The 24,160-nt window shown below is 30.3% G+C and overlaps 2 protein-coding genes and 1 pseudogene across 5 annotated transcripts in view; 1 reads left to right on the top strand and 2 right to left on the bottom strand.

Annotated features, from left to right (window-relative positions):
• Positions 1-10,430, top strand: part of LOC145182090 (uncharacterized) — a 91,600-nt gene extending 81,170 nt beyond the window's left edge. Inside the window, exons 2-9 of one of the 2 annotated variants that reach the window (XM_090099516.1) lie at positions 375-520; positions 749-959; positions 3,313-3,435; positions 3,561-3,809; positions 3,905-3,988; positions 4,064-4,247; positions 7,282-9,170; positions 9,647-10,430. In XM_090099516.1, the coding sequence (XP_089955642.1) occupies positions 413-520; positions 749-959; positions 3,313-3,435; positions 3,561-3,809; positions 3,905-3,988; positions 4,064-4,247; positions 7,282-9,170; positions 9,647-10,380 (3,582 nt within the window). In that variant the 5' untranslated portion in view covers positions 375-412 and the 3' untranslated portion in view covers positions 10,381-10,430. Of the gene's footprint in view, positions 1-374; positions 521-748; positions 960-2,458; positions 2,571-3,312; positions 3,436-3,560; positions 3,810-3,904; positions 3,989-4,063; positions 4,248-7,281; positions 9,171-9,646 lie in introns of those variants that run through there. The other variant, XM_090099517.1, reaches the window with a different exon arrangement.
• Positions 10,431-14,796: 4,366 nt separating this feature from the next.
• LOC145181939 (protein ILRUN-like) lies at positions 14,797-18,637 on the bottom strand. 2 transcript variants are annotated; one of them, XM_090100755.1, is made up of 6 exons: positions 17,808-18,637; positions 17,464-17,513; positions 16,339-16,482; positions 15,953-16,150; positions 15,162-15,331; positions 14,797-15,042 (listed from the first exon to the last, which is right to left on the bottom strand). In XM_090100755.1, the coding sequence occupies exons 1-6, from the start codon at positions 17,954-17,956 to the stop codon at positions 14,923-14,925; spliced, it is 831 nt and encodes a 276-aa protein (XP_089956881.1). In that variant the 5' UTR covers positions 17,957-18,637; the 3' UTR covers positions 14,797-14,922. The 2 variants fall into 2 exon arrangements, with proteins under 2 accessions (XP_089956881.1, XP_089956882.1); XM_090100756.1 differs by lacking the exon at positions 17,808-18,637 and adding an exon at positions 17,675-17,742.
• Positions 18,638-19,799: 1,162 nt separating this feature from the next.
• LOC145182850 (uncharacterized) lies at positions 19,800-22,927 on the bottom strand (annotated as a pseudogene). Its single transcript, XR_016456484.1, has 3 exons — positions 21,880-22,927; positions 21,453-21,706; positions 19,800-21,364 (listed from the first exon to the last, which is right to left on the bottom strand). The product of XR_016456484.1 is annotated as an uncharacterized LOC145182850 (transcript).
• Positions 22,928-24,160: the final 1,233 nt, after the last annotated feature.

The raw sequence follows: 24,160 nt of genomic DNA, 5'->3' as shown, positions 1-24,160 counted from the left end.
ATCTTTATGATGATCAAATCTTTAAGTTAATTATCATTAAATCTGGCAAAATGTCATCAAGTTTAAAAAGAACTTCTTTGCGAGTTGAAAAAGAAAAATTTATAAATGGTCATAAATGTATGGAACAAAGATATTCTGAAAAATATTCTATATTTTTGCCAAACTTATAGTTTTTATAGAAAGTTCTATAACTTTTGGGTTGATTTCTAGAAAATGCTCTAAAAGAGTTTGTTTATTTTTATGTATAATTCTTGATCATTCTTGATTATTCTTGATCTTTCTTTGCTTGTAAAAGTTTATCATAATTTTAACCAATTAAAAACATTTACCTCAATTCTCTTTTCCCCTTATCATTTTAATCACTTTTGTTTTTTAGTTTTAAAATGCTGACTTTAAAATTAAGAATCCTAATATGTCAATGCTGAAGGAAAGTGATGATTTATTAAGCAAATCAGATGAACCGTATAATTCTGCTTTCCTTGGTGCTGATCTTGAACTTGATGGATCAAGAAGGCGAGAGGTACATTTATATAATTTATTCTTTTATAATTTTAACAAAGTTAATAATCATAACGAAAAAAAAAAGTTAATCAAATATTTTTTCAGTTAATTATTACATAATAATTATTGTTTTAGTTTTTATTATGTAATAGAATTCTGTGTTGCTATGACTTCTTAAGCAGCCTGTATCTTAACAATCAGGTTGTGCTGACTCTTTTTCTCTGACTAAATTTATTTTTAATTTTAGATCAGCCTGTATCGTAACAATCAGATTGTGCTGACAGTTGAACATGGTGTTACTCTTGGTTTGTTAAAATTAATTTATTCTTCTGATGGAAAGTTTTGTGGCACTTTACAAGGTGTCAAAAGCAGATCATCTGACCAAGGCGAAGTAGCTTCAGTCATCTTATCTGATGAGCGTGTTCTTGACAGAGATGAATATGAAATAATTGTTCAAGGTTATTTGAGTTTGCTTTTCATGTTAAGAGTTGTTTAAATAATATTTCTTTTTAACAAATTTACATATATTTTTAAAATAAATTTTTTTATCTACAATAATTTTCTTTATTTTATCAGGGGTAATTCCATGTAAAAGTAGGACAGTTATTCAACCCACCCCCTCAGATTCCCATTAAATTTTATCCTGTGGTACCTATCAATGAAACATGAAAAAATGCAAAATTTGAGCTCCTAATTACAAATGGTTCAAAAGTTATGATGTTTTGAAATTTAGCCTAGAATGCAATATTTTTTGTTCACATCCATCATGATGGATTTTAAGCATCATCTGTTTTTGATTAATTCAAATTCTAGTGGAAGTAAACAGCTGAAAATCAGTACCTAACAGTTTTTGAGGGTACTGAATCCAAATATGTAGAGAAAATAACACGATAATGCACTATAAGATGCTTTAGATAGTTTGATTGTGACTTTGGGATAAATGAATGAGAAGTAATTTTATCAAGCTTTTCACACAGAAGTTCTATGATTTCACTTAATGGAAGCTTCATTGTTAGTAGGTCAGTTCTATCAACTGTTTGAAATCTACTGCTGACTGTTCATTTTCATCACTTTCATCACTTTTGTATTGCTCTTCTGGATTATCATCTAGTATCAGGTACTGTTGTAAGAAATGTTGGGCAGCTTGTATGCCAGGACAGCTGTTGTATTGGTGAATCATGCAAACTTTAGATTCTCTGCTGCAGACAATCATTTCAATGATTTCATGATAGGACTTTTGAAGGCCTCAATATCAGTTTCACATTTTGGTGTATTGTACACACACACACACACACACACACACACACACACACACACACACACACACACACACACACACACACACACACACACGCACACACACACACACACACACAGAATGTATATCTTTTGGACCAGCAAAGATGCAGCATTTAGGGCAAAGACTGCAAAATTTGGAAAATCCAATTTTGTGGTCTGGATACATTATCTTATATGCTGCAAGAATTCCTTCAGGTTACACAAAATCAATTTTTTAGATATGCTTATTTTTTCCAATTAGTAGTCTTTCTGACCAAGCATTTGCCTTGAATACTCATCATCACAGTAAAAAAGTTTTACAGTTTCTAAAATAATCTGGCTGGTTCGATGTCATTTAACCACATCAGGGTATGCTATGATACCTTTTTGCTCATGTAACTATGTTGTCAAATGACATTCACTTTTTAGTTGACTGGTAGCAATGTTGATTTTGATGAGGGAAAAATATCTGGTGAGTTATCTTGTGGCATTGCAAAACAGTTTATCTGCATATCAACTTTAATTTATTTTCACTTTGATCTCACTCTCTAAAAAACTGAATGATTTTAACTGTGCAACACTCCATTCAGGTTGCTAAATAGTAGAAATTTAATAATTTAGCAACTCAGTATTCACCTGTTGTTTAATAGACATTCAAATAGCACTGCAAAAATTAAAATTCTCATTGAGATTCAATTTTACTTGTTGTTACTGCATTAGTCAGCAGAATACCGTCAGGGCTTAGTTTTTAGACAATTGAAAGATGAGTTGAAGTAACAGTTAAGCTTTAAGTATGATAATATTTAATGTTTTTGATGTCCTCAATTCTAAATTTTTTTCTATAAATCATTAAAACTAGGTAATTTTATATACATCCTTGTATCCCTTGCAATAGTATTAATCCTTTTTGTATTATTATTGCTAGTGTAACTTTCAGTGTTAGTACGACAAAAGGATTGCAGTGACAAGAGTCTAAGTTTAGGAATTTCAATTCACCAATAGTAACAATATTCTGTGAATGTCTGTCACCAGTTAGTGCTAGGCCATGCACTGTTCCTTATTAGTTTTGTTTTTTAATATATTTTTTGATTAACAGTTCTTCTTTTCTGAAAAAATTAGGCAGTCAAACTCGTCTATTTTTTCTAGTCTACTATTTTGTGATTCAGGAAGCTATTAGTGAAGAAGAATAAGAAGACCATTGTTACTGATGCTCATGCAATCTCACCATTTTTTAATGCAGTTAGATAAATGCAAAGTTTAAAGATGAATATTTAATGTATCTTAACCATTTTTTAAATTCAACTTTCAATTATGTTTCTTTTTCCCATTTAAGCACATAACTGTTTCAAGTATAAAATTCTGGATATTTATAAAGTAATTGGACATTTATCATTATTTACAAAGTAATTCTGAATACTAATTGCAATTTATAAAGTAATTCTATGTTAACATAGATTTTTGTAAATAATCTGAAAATTTGTTCATTTTTCATCACTTTGTTTTTAAAGTTTTTTAAAAAATTTTCTGTTTTAGAAAACTCTAGGCATTTTTTGAATGCAAATGCCTCGTTATCATCACTCCAAACCACTTTTGTATCTGTCCCTCAAAACAACACTTCCTTTGTCTCTAACAGCAGCAATAATGATAAGAAAATTGGTAGGTGTTACAATGATGCCTAAGTTATCTTAGAAATACACTAAAAGATCTGAGATCTTGATCTGTGCGGTGGTAGCTTGAATCAGACTTATCATATTGATACAAGTATTTTTTTTCATTTTCAGGCCAGTTTGTATGTGAGTATTGTCATCTGCCATTTGTATCAAAAGCAAAATTTCTGCGACACCGTCGAATTCATACAGAAATTAACCCATATGTATGTGCTCATTGCAATCAATCATTCTCTCATCACTTGGAATTGAGAAAGCACCGTGAAGAAATGCATATGACAAATAAGTCTTTTAAATGTAACTACTGTCCTAAGTCTTTTGCTACTAGAGCTGAACTCAGAGGACACTTATGGCGGCATACAGGTAAATGAAAGTTTTTATTTTTATTAATTTTTTTAATGCCAATATTGGTAATTATTTCTCTCATTCTTTATCAGTGTTGCTTTTAATATTTTCAGGTGAAAAGAACCATAAATGTCGAATATGTGGAAAAAGCTTTGCCACTAAAGGAAATCTAAAGCTTCATATTGATAAACACATAGGTTTGATATTTGTAAAGTGTGTTTAGTTGCAACAGCCACAAAATGAACCCAAATTAAAAGTATTCTTATTTGTAGGTATTCATAAGCATAAATGTCCATTTTGTGCCCAACGTTTTACTTCGCATTCTTCATTGGAATCTCATATGGCAAAGCATACTGGTATGAAAGCTTACAAATGTCGGTTTTGTACAAAAAGCTATGCTCAAGCAGGTCAGTTAACAGCCCATGAAAGATTGCACACTGGTGAAAAACCATTTTTGTAAGTCATGTTATTCAAACAATATAGTAGCTAGGCCAGTTTTCTACATAGCAGTAAAATGTCTGGTGCAGTTCACTTGTAAGCACTTCTTTTTTTTATTTTTACAACAAAAAAAAAAGCAAAAGAAAAAAACAGGGAAAGGGATTAGGAAAAATAATTTGAAAAATATGTCATGAGATGTAATGTAAAGTGCTACTTTCATACATAAACTTTATTTATGGAAATATATTTACATATATTCATAAACCATGTATCAGATATCATACTAAAACATACATTTATATTTTTGGGACAAATTCCAAAAAAATTTAAAATTTCTTCTTCAATGGTACGGATTATTATAAAAAAGTAGGAAGAAACCAGAAGTGAGATGGATCAGAAATTATAAGGACGTCAACAAATTACCTTTGGTACTAAAGATAGATGAATTGCTAGCACTAGTAAAAGAAATAGGTTATTAACTGCCTCAGAAATTACAAATTGTATGAACAGTTTCCAAGAAGAACAAATATCTGTGACAACAGTGAAGAGGCAGTTAATGGAAGCAGGACTTGGTGTCATACTAAAACACACAATTATATTTCAAAAAGTTATTGAACACAATCAAATAAATCAATTAAAAAACAAAAAATCAAAGTTGGTGCAAAAAAACACAGTTGAAAATATGGATACCTAGTATTAAAATAGTATCAAATCATTTTGAGGGGTAGTTTTGAAACCCTTAATTAAAGTCTGTGAGATTTTTTCCAGTTTGAAGTTTTTCACAATTGACTGCAACTTACATTTGAGAAAACTCTCAAATTCACTCAAAAAGGTGTTAAATCCAAAAATTAGTTTTCAAATTGGAAACCTAAATGACAGTGCTATCAAAATAGTGCTACAAATTTGACACTATTTCAATTTAGCCTTATACATGCTTCTCACCTCTGAACTGTGAATCTACAGAAATGCCAAAGTTAAAGGAAAGGAAAAATATCTACTATCAATTCCTTAAAAATGAAGAACACCCAAACCACTACAGCAGGTATCCCAGATTGTAGAAAATTCTTATTTTGTTTTTCAGTTACTATATTTTAGGAACTAGACATTAAAATTTAAGAAGGTTAACAGAAGAATATTCAGTGGTGATATTTTAAAAAACATTCAAAGAGGTGACCTTTTAAAAAACCTTGCAATCATGCAAATCTTTTGGATAGTGGTTTTAATTCCTTCAAGCTCACATAGCTCAATAGCTTTTTCATTAAGTGGAAATTCTTCCCAATCATAAACTTCTTCAGTGTCCTCTTCTATATTGTCACTACAAAAAATCTTTATCTTTTTCTAGATCATTTGCTCTTCTTAAAGTAAATCAACTACTGTTAAGTGAGTTACATAAGAAAGACATAGTTGATGAGTTGAGACAAATTTGTGTTTTTTTTCATTACATTGGCTCCATCTGTAACTATTCCAAAAATGTAATTATTAAGTTTTAACCCAAAATCTTCAAGCATCGTTTCAATCAGTTTAAGAACATCTTCAGCTTTCATTGAGCCAACAATCCCCTTATCATTCTAAGGCACTGAACTGAATTGTCTGAAAAGTATAAATTTATGCGCATATGTTTGATTTCTGATTAAAGTTTTTCATTCATTCATCCAGCGTCAATGAAAATCTATCATTCTCCATCATTTTTGACAAATCATAAGCCATCTTTTTTAAAATGCATTTCCCATATTTCAAAAACATTCATAGCTTAACTTTTGACTTTTTACCTTGAACTTGAATTTTTAAGACTTTTTGCCTTGAACTTGAATTTTTAAGACCTTGAGCAGCCCATTATTTTTGAACAAGTTTTTTCAGCCCAACACTTTTTGACAGTTATAAATGGGAATAAGATCAACAGAAACCATTTGACCTAAAGCAAGATCAGAAGAATTTTTCTTGGAAAAACTGGCAACAATTGAAAGCTCACATATTCTTGGATTAGGAGTTGAATTGGACAAAAAATTACTTGATTTTACTTAATATAAATTTACTGAAGTACTTGAGCTGTATAAACAATTACTTAAGTACTTAAGCTACTTGACACAGCCCTAGTTGTCATTTCATAATTTGGGAACAATTTGGATCAAGGTTTTGAAGAAAAGATTTCTGTCACACCAAAGTTACATGCAGTATTTTATCACGACCTCAGTTCATCAAGATGAACTTAGGCCTGTTTAATGAACAAGTAACCGAAGCTATTTTTTCAAATTTCAAGTCGCACAATGTGGAAATATGCCACATTGAAGAGATCTTTCACACCTAGACTGTTCAAAGCAACTTCTTAAGTGTCCTGTCAATCACAATAAAAAAAGGTCTCAACAAAAAGGTCTCAACAAATATGAAAAGCAAATTTATTAAATCACAAATTTATGTTTGAGTAATCTTGAAAAAGAAAAAATAGTTTTTTTTTGTGGGTATTTAGATGATGTTTTTGGGTATTTAGATTTCTTACAGTGCTTTTTAGAGTCCTTTTGTAACAATAAAATGTATAAAGAAATAATAATGTATAAAGAAACCGTTTTGTTTTTTTTTTTAAAAAAAAAATTCATAAAATAACAAATATTGTGTATGTGTTTTTTGTTAAACTTTTTTTAGAAAAAAAACTTTTTAAACTTTTTATAAGAATAAGATTTCTCATAGACAAAAAAAGTGAAAAATAGTGAAAAACTTCAAACTGAAATAAATCTCACGGATATTGAGGTTTTTAAAATTACTAATAACTCCTACTGGGATTCACCCCTTACAAGGATTTTTTTAGGATATTTTTTAGTATTAGGTATCTATATTTTCAAACTGTAAATAATAAACATCAAAGCTAGTCTTTTTCTAGTTTTTATAATATTTTTTCTATCAAGAAAGAAAGAAAAAAAAAACGTCCTAATCTGATATTTTTTACTTTTTAGTGTTTTGAAAAAGGCTTAGCAAACTTAATGTGCCTTTTTTGTTTTTGAAACCATTGTATATGGCTTTACATAAAAGTTGTTTCTTTGTTGCTTTTCTTCAAATTTAGATGTCAGGTTTGTGCTAAAGGCTTCAGATTAAATTCAACTCGGTTAGCCCATGAGAAAAGACATACGGGTGTACGTCCTCACATTTGTGAAACCTGTGGTCGCTCATATGCAATGCCTGAGCATTTACGACGTCATTTAAAAACGCACGAAAATAGATCAGATCGACTAGTCGCCTGTCCCATATGTAAAAAAAAAATATTTGCAGGACGTAATATTCGAAAACACTTAATACGACATCGTGAATTAAACTTATCGGAATTGCAAGCAAAAGCAATTGCGTCTTCTCTTAAACCAGATCGTACTGCTACTAAATCGAACGATGAAATAAAGTTACCAAATTGTTCAATTTTTTCTAGTAAGACTTCGGTGAGACCACCTATAAGATGCCTGGAGTGTAATGAAGAAGTTAAGTCTATTCGTAAACTTATTGAACATCTTTCGGACGTGCATTATCATCGTGAATTAAAACCCTTAGAAAGAAAAGAAATACGGCTACGTCACGGGTTGCAAAAGTTAAACTTTTGCAAGTTTTGTTCATCTTATTTTGTTGATTACCGGTTACTTCGTTCCCATATTCTAGCCGAGCATTCTGAACATACTGAAGAAGTCGGGATTTTAAAAAATTCACGAAGAAATACGAGTGCAGCATATAAATGTCCAAGTTGTTCTTCCTATTTCCACCTTCGTTCAACTTTAGATGAGCATATTATAAAGGATCATTTAACAACAGTGATTGAAGCTGATTCCGCTGCAGGTTCCTTGCTTCAGTTTCAATGCTGGTATTGCTCAGCTGTTTTCGAAACTCCTGAGGATGTTGTTTCTCATATGACTAGTGAACATGATAGTCTGGAAAGCCTTAGTAAGCGTGTTGAGATGTCAGAAACAGGCGAAAATACAGTCACCTCCTCTGGACTTTGGACATGTCAACATTGCCCGGTAAGTTTCAAATTAGAAACAGAATACAATTCTCATTTGATCCTGCATCGATCATCGCGCTCGCCTATCTCGTCGCAAGGCAATTTAAAGTTACCCAGTGATTGCCCTTTAGCTGAATATACTTCTGATTCTCTCAGCCCAGTATCCGATCCAAGTATAGATGTAGACATGGATGGAAAACTTTCTGCAGAATGCGTTGTACAGAAGTATTTAAAATCCGACGGTGATGCGTCAAACCATGACATAAATAGTATTGAGCAGGATGCTCTTTTAGAAAATCTCGGTGAAACTTCATCAAACATAAAAACTCATATTTTTAACGATCCTCAATTTATTCAAGAAGATCAAATAGTTGTTAACTCTAGCAAGTCGATGACATCTTCTACTTCTGATGTTAAGAATGCTTGTTTATTTTCTGATAATGACCCTTTATACGAATTTTCAAATGTAGAAACGAAAGTAAAAAAAGTAAAAAAATGCAAAAAGAAGTCTTCAAAGCATTCTCAAAACATTAAATCGGAATACTGTCGAATCTGTTTTCAATCTTTTAAACTGTCAGAAATTCAATCGCACACGAAAAAGTGTCATGGCGATCAAGTTGTTCCTTTTAGATGCTGGTTTTGTGTATTAACGTTTAATAGTGCTGAGGAAGTCGTTGTCCATATGACGAATCAGCATGATAACCTGGATAATTTAAGTAGAAGAGTTGAGTTAGCTGATATTAAGACCTTGAGTTCTGAAAAAATCAATAATGATTTAAAATCTTTTTCTCATCTAAATCAGTATGACATGAAATGTTCGTTTTGCCAAAAGACGTTTTTTAACAAAGAATCTTATGATACCCATGTTGCGACACACGATGCTCCCATTAAAGATAAGCTTATGAAGTTTGGTGCTGAGTTCTTGAACAGATCTCGTGATCACTTTACTTCCGACCAATCGAATGATCAAGGTAATTAGAATGAAATTATAACGCATCTTCATTATTCATTTTTTATAAGTTTATGTCGTTGTTAAGATAATTAATGTTTTTGATATTATGACACTGTTTACTTCTTGCAACTGAATAATTTTAACCAAATATTTGATTTACATAAAATAGTTAAATCATGACATTAAAAACTGATAAATTGAAGGGTTTAGAATTAGAAAGAGCTTATCAACAATTTTAAAAACTTCAACAGAGCAAAAAGAACCTTTTGTTAGGCAATAATTTTTCCACTTGATAATTATTTAAATACATTACCATTATAATTTTGATGAAAAACAACCCTCGGAAACTTCCAAGTCTATGAATATTAGAAGTGAATTTGGAACCAAAATAAAGGGATTGAAGCTCATTTTCTCGTTTTCGCTCGAAACTCTTCTTTTAATTTTTAACCTATCAATTATTTAATTGAATACTGTAGTTTTTTAAAATCATCTTAGGCATTGATATCACAGTATCTCGAGCAACCGCATCTCTTCCACCTACACCTACACTTCTAAACGAATTTAATAGCGCACCGGAAATTTCAGAGAAGAGTTTTCCTGTAAACTTACCGAGTAGTTCTAAGAAAAATAAAGATGAAACTAAAAAGACATCTGAACCAAATAGTAACTTAGTCCAATACAGAAATGGGCTCAACATTGGTGTGAATATGTGTACACATTGCTCTCGAGTTTTCTGCGGGAAAAAAGCTCTAGACGTACACACTATGAAGATGCACGGTAAAGAATACTTACAACGCCATCTAACTGCGCCAAACGCTTTTCCTTTTTCTTGCTGGTTTTGCGCCGCTGCGTTTTCGACACCTGAAATGGTAGTGGAGCACATGACTAATACCCACGAAGATTTAGATAAGTTAAGTAAGCGTGTCGAAGACCAGGAAATGCCTATGCTTTTTAGTACAAGTCTTCCCCAGACAGAAAAAAGAAAACAGCCTACAAAAAAGAAACTCACTGCAATAACGTCTCAGAAAAATATCTTGTCTATTTCTTCTGTTGGCGACAATGCAGTATTGCAAAATGTTTTATCTCAGTCTACAGATGTTTCGTCTATGATATCTACAGACAATATACACCAGCCACCTCCTGGATACAAGATATCATATGCGCTAGCCTATGTACCAGTTTTCGTGCCTGATAATGACGATGATATCAAGAGCAAAGGAGATCAGTAATTTATAATTGATGTAGCTGATTGTGCTTTGATAAATGTCTCCTAGTCAAATGTTATGCTATTTGATATCAAAATTCATGTTATTTATGATATCAAATTTAACGAGAATGACCCTTTTTTTCCTTTTATTTCTACAACTATTAAGGATTATATCGATGAGTGTTGATGTTTTATGATTGAAGGGATTATTGAGTATTGAGATAAGCGAGTTTTGAGAAAGTGCCGGGCATAAGTTTTAAACCACTATGCATACTTGAAAATGTTTATTACAAAACACTTCATAAACTGCCGTGCAAATTTGAATTCATATGATTAAAATTACATATTTTGATCATTATAAATTTGTTTGATCTTTCTAAAAAAAAAAAACCCATAAAATAGTAATATTTTGAAAATCCACTTCGAGATTTTAGCACACGATTTATTCTTTTTGGGATACTATTAAAAAAATTTCCTTATGAATGTGCTAAGAATTTTTGAACCAACATCTTGCAAAATTTCAAATAGTTGACGTAAATTGTTTCCTATCAAGATATCTCCACATGCTCTAATCCGGTCTTTAGGAAGGCCATGTCATCGTGGTCAAATCTTGCTAATCTGAAGGATTAACTTAACACTTTATCACTCGAGCTTTGTGTTTTAGGTCGTTATCTTGATTAAAAAGAAGAACCCAAAAAAAATGACGCCCAGATGAAATGGCTCACTAGCGCACTATATTCAAATTACCGGTTTGCATTTAAGTTTCCTTCAATTTTTACCAACTAAACAAAAATGACCCTAGACATTATGTGAGGTTAGAATTTTCTTTGTTCTAACTTCCGTTTTATAATATTTAATGATTACTTTTAAAATACGCTTTTTTTTTTTTTTTTTTTCTGAATAATTTGTTTAAAGATAAATCATTTAAACCCTAAGTTATTATTTCTTAAAAATTTAGGTAATTTTTACTTTTAGAAAAAAGTCAAAAACTTTCTCTAAACTTTTAAAATTGGAAATAGAATAAAATAATTCTAACCTCGCGGTTAACTGAATCACTCTCATGCTTTACAGTTGAATACAAACAGATTCGTGTTTGCTTTCCGTACAAACTGTTTTTGTGACAAATTTAAAATTTTGACTCATCTATCCACAAAATCTTAGATTCCACTGATTAAGGGCCTGTTTATATGGAAAGCGGGCTGGCTCGTTTGCCGAGATATCGGCGTCATCAATATTTTACCTTAATTTTATTTTGCGTTTATATGAATAAACGAGCCAGCCCGTTTGCCGAGATCTCGGCAAAAAACAGTGAGATCTCCCTATCTATAAGAGATGATCTCGGACCTATAAGAGATGGACGTGCAACCTATTGTTTTACATCAAAGAGGCCACAGAAATCAGCGAGCCATGTGAGTTTCCGACAAACTCTAAATATTCACCCGTCAACAAAAAAAAACTACTAAAATGGCTGCCCTCAGTTTTAAAACAGAAACTCTGATCACGTGTATTGGTTCAAACTTTTATACAATTTGTTTTATAAGACTGTTCAGGATAAAGTAACTACTTCACGCGTTGACAAATTACTAAACAAATTACACCAACGTATAGGAAATTAGTTGTCGGTACGAACAGATTTTCATCATTTTTCCAAGATAAACATTTGTAAATTTGGGAACTTTTTTCGTGTAAACAAAGTTTCGTCAATAATAAAATAGATCTGTAAGGATAATTTTAAAATGACTAAAAAAAGTATAGCGAAATATAAAAAAGCTTAAATAAAATTTTTTGTCAAGGTCTGGTTTCATTCAATTCCTTGGTCCTTCATTCACCAGGCTTAGCTTTGTGTATTTTTTGAGTATTTTTTCCGACATATTGCAATTTTTTCCTCGACTACTCTATAAGCTCCATAATATATATTCCACTATGCATTATTTTTTAGCAGAAGTATTTTCTAATGGGATTTTTTATAATTCATTTGATAATGCAAAATCTTTTAAAAAGTTATTTAAATTTATAATTATCTTGCAAAATGCAGCCAGATATTTCATGTTTTCGTTTTTCATATTTCATATATTAATCATCTGTCATAAAAGGCACATATAAACCTATTTGTTTTTGTCAAAGAAAAATTAGTTTATATATAGCCGGTAAATCATGTTGTTAAAATTAAGGCCGTTGCTACTTGAAGCGCAATGCGCTCTATGCAGCCATTTGCTACTCGGAGCGCAATACTTTGTACGCATGCGCTAAATTTTTTTTTTTTTTAAAATCTTCTTGATGTTAACCCTATCCCCATCCGTATCCCTATCCCTATCCCTATCCCTAACCTTTACCCTAACCTTAACCGCCTATCTAACCAGCTTTATTGTGAAATATAAATCGCAGTTATAATAAAATATTTGCGCATGCGTGTACAATATTGCGCTCTGAGTAGCTTATGGCTATGTAGAGCGCATTGCGCTCTACGAAGACATTTCGTAAAATTAAATAGTTATTCTTGCGGTTTGCCATAAATTGGCTTTGCTAAATTCTTTAAAACTGTGACAAATTATTTTTTTTTTATTGTATTTACATTCTTTTTATGTATTAGTTATTTATCCTTAACTGTATATATTTCTGTTGTTTAACATAAAAATAGAAAATTCTATAATATTCATAAACTAGAAGTCTATAGCAATATATTAGATGGAGAAGTTCCCTGGACATAAAACCATTGTGCTTTAGGTAGCTACAAAACTAGTTGATATTTTGTATTATTTATTATATCTCTAGTTATACATGTACTAAAGTAGTTAAGTAAATGATCTCAATTTCTATATTATCATTAGCGTTATTTCTTAAAATATTAAGAATTAAGCTTAAAATCTGGTTCTATTGCTGTTATCTTGAATAACTAAAAGGAAGTTGGTGTGACTGGTTAGACGAGACCAAATATTTTCGACGAATCCGACAGACTTTAACCCTTTCCTGACGCTTGACCCGCACCACGGTGCAAAAAATCTGTTTCTAAATGACGTGTGAACCGCCCGGCGGTTCATCAATAATTATAAATTTTCCTGAAAATCTATATGGGCTTGAGAAAACATTAAATATATATTTGAAATAGGAATAATTTCTTAAGTTGATACTTCAAACCGTTTGTCATTTGCATTTATAGATCGATCAAAAATTAATTTTGAAAAATGGCTAAAAAACGAACAAGTTTTTACGCCCAATTCTATAGATGTTCTTAACTCAGTCGCGAAAGGGTTAATATAATTTAATTTCTATTGTTTAAAACAAAAAATTTGTAAATTTGTAACAATGTGCAACGAGCAAGGTTCGCAAAAAAAAAAAACAATAGGATGCACGTCCATCTCTTATAGGTCCATGGTTCTACGGCATACTTCCTCTTATGCTAATTTCTTTTTTCGTATAAGTAGTTTTCTAACTGCTACACGCTTTCTTAGACCAAATTTGGCTTGACTTAGATGAACTGTTGAAGAAAAGACAAAAGTTCCTGTAGCACAAATGAAGATCTTTACTCAATTCAGTTGAAGCTTTTGTTCAACTTCTTAAAGATTGATCTCCTAAATTTTTTTCATCTTGTTTTTTCTACTTCTAGATCTTTTTTTATCCTCTACAGATTCTACTTTTAGTAAAACAAAGTATTTCATGCTTGGTTAATATAAAGCCTCAACAAACTGAATAAAGATACAAAAACAAAATTTTAGAGCGAAACTTATGGAAAATTAAACTTCAAAATTATGACAATAAAAGTAGACTCTTTTGATACAAAGAACCAATAAGAACTAAACTAATAGCAAATTACTTCACAAGAACAAACGAAACTTGCATAGATCGCTTTTCTGCAATAGTGCGGAATGGATAAGAATTTTGCTCTGATACAACAACTGTGTCCAAACCCATGTTTCCGATTTGCCCGTCTTGTAATAAAGTTTTTTAGAGCATCAAGTGTTGATAGATGTGATTATGATGATCTTATTTGGCAAATTCAGATTTAAAATCAGTAAATAACTAGCAAGCATGAGTATACATTATTTATTTGGTGAATAGACAAGCCAATTTTTAGATTTTTTATGCTAACATTTTCAAAACTTCACTTTGACAAAATATGACTTTGGTTTTCTTAAAACTTTCAACAAATCAATAGTTAAGAATTTTAGGCTTTTAAAAAATAAAACCTTTTTTATATGTGAGAACCAAAACTTAATGCTTAAAGATTAAACTAAATAATTTTCTATGGGTTGTTGGTATAATAAAATAGAAAAAGTGTCAATATCTTAATTTTTCCAACTCCTTAAAATGAACTGGGTTGATCCACACAAAATTGGTGTCGCAGGCCTAATGCTATTTACAAAACTTTTGAAAGAAAAATCTGTTAGATCAACAGACAAGAGAATTTAAGTTGTGATTTAAAGTACAAACCAAAAAACTATTTGAGACAGCTTCTGTATTTAAAAAAAAAACAGCACTATTTCATATTTACAAAGAAAAAATCGTGACATTTCAAAAAATGCTTAAATAAATATATATATATTTTTTCAACAAAAATAGGAAACTTCTATATATTTTCGTAATCTATTAATTCTATAGTTTCATGGTCACTAATTGCAACAGTTTGCAAACTGTCTAACAGACATACTTCGTGAGATACTGAAATACCATCATCAGGAGAACTCACCTGAAGAAATTGTAAGTTGCATAACAGAAAGTAGTTGTATAAATTAGTAAGTATATCTGGAATTAGAACAGTAGAACAAAATATTAAACAATTGGGTCATAGAAGTAAAAAGTACTTACCATAAAGGTCTCTCTGGTTGTAGAATGCACAAAAGAATTTGTTTCTAGTTGGCCATTGCAAACAGTTAGAGTAGAATTGCAAGGATCCTCTTGTCCCAATGCAGACATCTGATTAGTTAGTAAATTAATACTAGGATTCTCTTCCACATTTATAGATACCATAAGTGGAACTAAATTATAATAAAATATCTTTTTCCTAATACTTTCAGAAAGAAAAATAAAATAAAAGATTCTTATACGAATTCCATATTAACTAGATTTAAAAACTTAGGGTGGCCAAGTCTTACAATTGCACAAAAATCATTAGACTGGAAAATCTAAATAAAGTTATGTCATGACTAAGTATCAGATAATCAGCAGCCATTTAAAATTAAAAGTATTTGATACTGGAGAAAATTCCACTTGATATATCAGTTATACTAAAGATTCATGGGATTTTATGTTGTGTTTCTGAGTTTTGTTAGTCTAAAAGAAAAGGACTATTCTAAGCAAGCCAATGAGTCTATACATTACAACTTTTTACAGATGAAGTTAAGATATGTAATTCTTACTAATCAAGATAAATTTTAAGAATAGCTCCTGTAAGCTGTCATAAGGTATGATAACATGCATGTTAATTAGAAAAAAAAAAAAGTCTTTCATTAAAAATGTAAAACTACAAAACAAAAACAACACTAAAAAATAATTTTAAAGCATTTGGATTTTCACTTTTTCTATAACTTGTGTTTTGTTCACTGTTTTTTAATAAAAGCAATACAAAAAAGTTTTAAAATCAAAACGTAATTTTATACCTCCACAATAAGTTCCTTGAAGTGTAATCATACGCCATATTGATTCATATAACCCCAATTGTGAAGGAGCAGTCATCAAAATGCTAATTTCTGTTACCTCTTCAGGATTAATAGCTGGTATAGAGTACTGATCAGCATGTTCAAAATTTGGACCATTAACATGCTTTACTTTTAAATTTGGGGGCCATTTTTCTTCCCCTAAGAAAATTTTTTTAAATTAACAAGAAAATTATTTTATATTTGTACTTTCATTTCATTCTAATTTCTCTGAGCTATTTCTTTTAGTCAAATTTGATCATATGATTAGAACTTATTTTATTTATGGTCTTTTAAATTTGAGTTTATATTTGTTGAGAAACCTTTTTTGATTTAAGTTATGCCAATACCTTTATTTTGGATTTTCCATCTTTTTAAAAATGTCTGATTGGGCACAAGACTGCTATCACCAGTTTGAAAGGTTTCATCAAGAATAACAAATGAAGGTAATGATTGAGTACTGAACACATCATAATAAGCACATAAAGCAGTCTAAATGATTTTAAATATAGAAAAAAATCTTTATGTTGAATTTATTTAAATCTTTTAATCAAATTTTATTAAAACTGTGTGACATAAAATAAATTAAGTTATCAACAAACAAAAAAATTCAGAAACATTTTTTTAAAAGAAATTTGAACAAATGACTTAATTGAGGCAAATATTTGAAAAAAATTGTGCCCTAGCTCTTGTTCTAATTCGAATTAAAATACACATGGTTTTTCAGGTTGAAAATGACACTAGGAGAGTTTTTTCCAGTTTTAAATGAAAAATAGCAGAAATTATACTATGAATCAATAGAACAGCTGAAACTTGGTTAATTAAACTAGAATTCCAACTTGAGCACAAATAAACAGAAATAACACAAAAACCAAGTTTATAATCTTTAATGTCACTAATTTTTTCTTTTTTATATAAACATTTATTTAAATATTTACATCATTAATTGAATAAATATCTTTCATCAATATCATATCCAGGTAAACTAATATCATGAAAACATCAACAAGATCTTTCATCAAAATTACTCATCATAATTTTTATATGTATGTATGTATGTATGTATGTATGTATGTATGTATGTATGTATGTATGTATGTATGTATGTATGTATGTATGTATTTATGTATGTATGTATGTATGTATGTATGTATGTATGTATGTATGTATGTATGTATGTATGTATGTATGTATGTATGTATGTATGTATGTATGTATGTATGTATGTATGTATGTATGTATGTATGTATGTATGTATCTATCTATGTATGTATATATGTATGTATGTATGTATGTATGTATGTATGTATGTATGTATGTATGTATGTATGTATGTATGTATGTATGTATGTATGTATGTATGTATGTATGTATGTATGTATGTATGTATGTATGTATGTATGTATGTATGTATGTATGTATGTATACACATAGATTAATACAAATAATAAGTAAAAAAGAAATTTCACTTCCCTTACTAATATGATAGAATCTAAAACAGTTTAAGGCTGATACCTGTAGATTCCTGTAGGAAAAGATAGAAGTAATGATATATAGGTATGCATGTAAGTATAAATACAATTGATGTCATTATTTTGAATATCTTTAAAAGACATCATTAAGCTTAACATCATATAATTCTGAAAAGCATATACAAACAAATAAAAAGAAATTTGTAACTTTTACCTAAAATCAAAAGTGGTAATTGACCTTAGTGCGGACTTTACAGTTACATACATATTTTAAAGATATACAATTCATCATACAAACTGTATATAGAGTTTTTAATTTAGCAAAGAACGTAAAATAAAGTAGTTACCAGTTTCCCATCTCTAAATAAAAGGAGCAGCATGATGGACTCATTTGATTACCCACAATATTTTGGAACTGCTTAAGAAGATCTTCATGATCACAAGTACCCAAAACATTTAGTTTGTTTACCAAATCAAAATCAACATCCACTTCCATGGTTAATTTGTGCAGTTCAAGTCCATGATAGTAATTTTAAAAAACAATCTTTTATTTAGCACAAAACATAATATACAGCATATGTAAAAATATATGACCCATATATACTTAACTAAAGTCTGAAGGTCAAGCATGAAATACTTTGTTTTACTAAATTATGTATGTATGTATGTATGTATGTATGTATGCATGTATGTATGTATGTATGTATGTATGTATGTATGTATGTATGTATGTATGTATGTATGTATGTATGTATGTATGTATGTATGTATGTATGTATGTATGTATGTATGTATGTATGTATGTATGTATGTATGTATGTATGTATGTATGTATGTATGTATGTATGTATGTATAACAGTTACCAATGTCTAATTTAAAAGGGTGAATTCTCAAGTATCTCTCAATTTTAAAGAACTTGTTTTTACTATCATTCTCGTTTACATTCTCATCGTAAATTTTGTTCTTGCTTTAGATCTAGATATCTAACATGTAATTAATAACTGTATATACCAAGATAGTTACAACATTATCTTTGTATGCAATGATCTTGAAATGTATGCATTTCTGGTGAACATCGCATGTTTATATTGCTGTTTAAAATTCAGATCCGTTAAGTAAATAGATTCGCCTGAAAAATCTAACTTGTTTTCGGTTTATTTAACTTTACCACCTTTAAGGCAAATTCATCTTCGAGTCGGATAGTATTAGACCCGATAAAAATAGTGACAGCTCAGCAGTTTTCTAATAAATTTTATTAACTTCTTTAAAAAGTTTTTATAATTACATACTAGAAAATTCTTACTTTTTTTTTTTTTTAAGTGTGAACAATAGGGTGCTAACATTTTTAAGAACCAAAAAACCAAGTAAAATTGGATGCAATGTGTTTGAAAGCCTGAAAATATGACTATAGGTATTACCAAAGTTTTGGATGAATACAACTTATGGAATGCAATAAAGATGATCATTGCTGATACAACCAATATTGGGGAGATATCAAGTTGCAACAAATGTTCTTAGGGAAGTCTATTACCAAACTTTATAAGTTGTCAGCATCACATTCTGGACATAATTTTCCATCTGATAATGGACGGCTTGGTGGTATTAGAGTGTCTTCAAAAATTTAATATCTGTTTGTGTCTCAACTGGTGAAAAAGTATGAAGAACATATGTTAAAACATTTGCAAGTTCTTTTTTTGTATTTTATTAATAATGCATACATATTGCAAAATATATATATACAGTTGTATATGTAAAAATTTAAAAAATCTTTATTTTTTAGGCAACAGTCCATCCAATTAAGTTATATGAGTATTAGGGTACAGCGAGAATTTTTTTTTCTTCTAAAAGCTTAAGAAAAGGTGTATTCTTATGTAAAATCAAATTTTAAATAGGGTTTCCTTAAAAAAATCTTTGATCGGAAAAAGTTTTGATACCCAAATTTTCACTTTTAGAAATTGCAAAATTTAGTAAAATCTTATTTGTCACATTTGTCCTTTATTATGCTTTACATGTCCTTCTTTTTCATTGCGATGAAATATTAAATGCAAATAATGTTTCTAGACCAATTGCAAGCTTTTTTGATACTTGTTTCAAAGTCATTATCTTGCATGAATCCTACCAGCAATGCAGATTCTGGACATTTCAGGGGAGAGGGTCTTCAATTTTCAATGAGGTTTCAATGATTAACAAATTTGCTTATAACAGTTGTTTTTTTTGTTTCATTAGAAACAAAGGTGGTGTCAGTGATGCGGTTTCCCCAAAAAACAGGAGGTCTATCCCATCTTAATCAAATAATAATTTGATAACACTACTATAACACTATTAAAAAAACAATAAATAAAACAACATATCTTTCAAATCTATTGACATTGAAAATTTATTAAAATTTCTTTCTTTGTTTTAAAAACAGGTAGCAACTCTCTATGTTGAGCTCTAGCTCTAATATATCCATCTCTTGCATCTGGTCCAACTACTGACATGGATGCTACTGTCACTTGTTTTACAGCACACTCGGTACTTTGAGTATGAATTTTAGCAGAAGGAGTTATTAGAGGTGTCAATCTTAGCAATACCAACTTATCTTTAGTGAGCGAACAAGTAAAAACCAGTTCTTGTACTACACCATTTTCCCATTTGACTAGCTCTTGAAGAGTAGTTGCTTCAAAGTTCAGTTTAGGTATTTTTCTTGGTCTGATTCGCATGTCTCCAAGGATATTATTACCCCTTTGTTCCAAAATTCGGTCAACTGCAAAGTTGCGGTCTTCTGCATTATTACTAGATAATAAAGAGATTAATAAACTTTCATGGTTCGCATACCAAGCGCCTAACTGGATGTAGGGAGTCACAATTTCTCTTACTATAACAGGTTGATTTCTAAGAATTCTCAATTGAGTCAGAATGTGATTGGAAGCATCTTCAAGTCTGTCTTTAACTTTAATGTCAAAAAAAAGTTTAAAGTAAAATTGTAAACAAAATAATACAAGTAACTCAAGATTTTTCAAATTCTGATCAGTTAAGTCATGTTTCCTTGTCCACATAAAGACTATTCTCATGCCAGTAGTGAGCCATCTGGCATGACTTAAGGGGCCACATTGAATTTCTCTAAGATTAGGTGGCAATACACCGATCTTAACTGCTTTACATAACTTGTAGGTTTGTTTTTGATCTGTTGACATATTTTTTAGTATTGTTTCTGGAATGTCAACAAAGCTCTCTCCCTCTGGAAGAGCTTTAAATTAAGGATTGTACTCCATTTTATTAAAATCAGCAAGACATTTTCCCACAGGACCTACAAAGCCAGTACTACATGATGTTAGTCCATCAATTCCTTCTATTAGGTGACGCAAAAATAACTCATTTGAATGAAGCATGCATATGGCCCAGTGGCATTTGTGACCTAACATCTTTTCAAGATGTGTTATAGCACCACCTTTCCAGCCAGTGTTAATTGAAGTACTATCAGCTCCAAGTACTAAACATGATTCAGTAAGATTATATTGTTGCAGCAAATTATAAACACCTTCAGCAATCTTTTTAGCTGGCTTATCTGAATGAGTATGTGCATTTGGAGTAAAATGACCAAGATATCGACCACCAGGTTCTATAGTCACAGTAATGTGTTGCTCTTTGATAATAATAGGATGTAGTTGTCCATTTGAATCATTTATCATCGCTCTTGTTGAATCTTTTCTTCCATCAAAGTAAATGCCAATATTATCTGCTTTTGGAAGATTAAAATTGTCATTATTCTTTGCTACTACCATGATTTTTTTTCTTGCTCTCGTCAACTTAGAAGGATCACAAGCAAGGTAAGAGTATTCAGGGGTGAGAAATCCTGCTTCAACTAAATCTTGCAGATAACTTGTAGCAATTGCTGCAGTTGCGGCAGGTGAAATCCCAAACCTATAAAATAAAACTAGTTTATATTTATTTTTATTAATTCATTATCCGAACTTTTGCTGCTCAACAAAATAATAATCTATATGATTACCTTATACTAGCCATTGCTGTGTTTTTTATTGACATAGTGTTTTTTCTTGACTTCTTTTCTAAAAATCGTGTTACAAGGAAAGCATAGACACCTAATTTATCCTTTAGAAGCCTTTCAACCAACAATTTAATTTCATTGTCTTGTTTTAAAGTAAAGTTAACATTAACTGGATTATAGTTGTCATTGAGTGAAATATCAGGAGAAATACTTTTTTGATATTCTTCATATAATTCTATATCTTGTTTTTCTGTGACCTAAAACCAAACTTTTACAAATATTATTTTTGTTTTATGTGTGTGTGTGTGTGTGTGTGTGTGTGTGTGTGTGTGTGTGTGTGTGTGTGTGTGTGTGTGTGTGTGTGTGTGTGTGTATATATAATTTGCTATATAAACAAAGAAAATATTTACTATTATGAAATTATATTTACCTCAAAGGATGCTTGATCATCTTGTAGTTTTTTCATTCTTTTCTCATAAGCTTTTTCGTCACTGATTTTTCTCTTATATTTTTTTCTAAGTTTCGTTGTCTCAATTTTATCAGCATGTCCCATTTGCATGTCAGACTTTTCACCTGTCTTATTTCTTTGACTGTATAACCACCTGAGCTCCATAGTTGGAATTTTTTTAGAAAAAATACAGGTGCAATTTATATGTGCTTTACTTTTACAATTTTGGGGGGAAGAACACCCAGACATATCATGTTCACACAGAAGAATCTTATGAGGACATGTTATGAGGTCCATTAGCTTATCTAACTTCAATATAAGTTCTTCTTTTACTTTTGCCTTAGTTCTTCCCCATGCAACGTTTTCTACTTTCTCCCAAAGGGTTTTAATTCTATAATAAAGTGATTTCTCACCAATAATAACTGGCTGTTGAAACTTAACATTTGCTTTTCTCCATTGAGCAAGAACAAATGGAATCAGATCGCTAGCAAGATCTTTGTTAGAATATTTATTATGGTGTAGATTGCATGTCATGCTTTTTTGTTCTTTTAGTAAAATCCCTTTTTGAATAACTGCTCTGTTTGTAGGCAGCTCACTAGGAATAAAATCTTTTCCAGGTCCAATAAAATCTGAAATTGCAGTGGTGGATGATCTAGTCTTAACTTTTGACATTTATGAATATCTCAATTAAATAACTAATAATGAATAAAATAGTAACAAACTTCGATCTTGTATAAAGCTTTTATACAGCGGAGAGCCAAGTAAAAATATCTTTTAAAATTAATTCGGCGCTGCGCTTATTAGGAGAGTTTATTACATAAAAACGGATTTTGTTTACTTTATAATAATTTAAGTTTTTTTCATTTTAATAATCTGTAAATATGAAAATTTGGGTATCAAGACGTTTTCTTATCAAAAAGTGGTCCATAACAAACCTACCTTGAAATTTAATTTTACATAGGAATACACCTTTTCTTAAGCTTGAAATTTATTTTTTTCAAAAACATATAAATCTCACTGTACCCTAATGAGTATGTGGTTGTAAAAAACCCTAATGTGCAAATAGCTGTTAAGGGGAACTAATATTTGAGAACAATTTTTAATCTCCCATTTCACCACTTTTTATAGTAAAATGCTTGCTGAGCTGACACTTTGTTTGGGGCTGATATTTTTGGGGTTATAGTGTAAAAATATTTGGAGGTTAAAATAACTCTAATAACATATATTTGAAAGATTTTTTTACATTAGTCAAATTTTTTCTTCAATCAACTTTCTTTTGAATAAAAAAAGGTGTGTTGAAAAAAAAAAGAAAATTTTTAATCACAATTATAAAATGTTTTAATATTGAAAAGATTCATATACAGTTGAACACCAAGCTAAAAGTCATTCTTTTTCCAAAATTAACATAAAGAAATCCTGATATATTTATTTTTCTTTTGTTTGAGTTTTATTGTTAAAATTTTGTATCTGCAGATAAGATAGATACTTTCTAAGGTTCTTTTTCCCCTGTAGATGCAAACCTTTCAGCCCTCTAGTAGTTGCTATTTACCTTGTAATATAAAAATCTAACTTTTTCAACCCTTTTCAATCCGTAATTAGTACCATATCATGCAACTTTCAAAGTAGACAAAATCCTACCTAAATGACTTCAGTATAGATATAGTTCCTTCGAATAAAGAGCTGAGGCGAATAACGTTGCCACTTTAGGGTTTTAAATGCAACTTGCAACAATTTCATTCACATTCAACTTGCTTATCAGTTAGCAATATGCACTCACGTTACATCTACATTTAAATGGAGTGAAAAAAAATTTTTTTTTAGAAATTCGATTATTCTCACTGATTTCTATATCAGTTATACGAAAAATAAAAAATGATACCAAGATAAACAAAATTGGACGAGAATTATGTACAGCTTAATACTTTGCTAATATTATGATAATTCTATACTAATATTTTGCTAATTATGTTTTAGTAAATAGAATGTTTAGATCTAAAACAGAATATCCATTCTTTTATGCTTCAAAAAACTCCAACTTCTGACAGGCAAAATAAAAAAAAAACAACTTTCAGCCTATAAGGACAAACAGGCCAAACTGTTTGATGTATCTGCTTGCCAATGCAAAGATCTAAAGAAATGCTGCGATGCCAAAGTAAATATGGTACCAGCTATGGAGCACACTTTCCAGGAAGCTCAAAGGAGAGAACGTAAAATGGCTATTGGATTAATAAAAAAAGAACCTATAGTAAAACTGCAGAATATC

Source organism: Hydra viridissima, unplaced genomic scaffold (genome assembly GCF_058129835.1).
Source record: "Hydra viridissima isolate aposymbiotic clone 2 unplaced genomic scaffold, HvirCarnegie_v1 scaffold_10, whole genome shotgun sequence".
In the NCBI taxonomy this organism is placed as follows: domain Eukaryota; kingdom Metazoa; phylum Cnidaria; class Hydrozoa; order Anthoathecata; family Hydridae; genus Hydra; species Hydra viridissima.
The sequence above is the reverse complement of the archived record's forward strand: the minus strand, read 5'-3'. Positions and strand labels throughout refer to the sequence as shown.

Coding starts and splice junctions, on each gene's coding strand:
- LOC145181939 (XM_090100755.1), bottom strand. CDS start 17,956: ATGGAAGTGGATGTTGATTTTGATTTGGTAAACAAACTAAATGTTTTG. Junction 16,483..17,463: donor TAGATTCTATCATATTAGTA/AGGGAAGTGAAA, acceptor TTAAAATCATTT/AGACTGCTTTATGTGCTTAT. Junction 15,043..15,161: donor CAACCAGAGAGACCTTTATG/GTAAGTACTTTT, acceptor CAATTTCTTCAG/GTGAGTTCTCCTGATGATGG.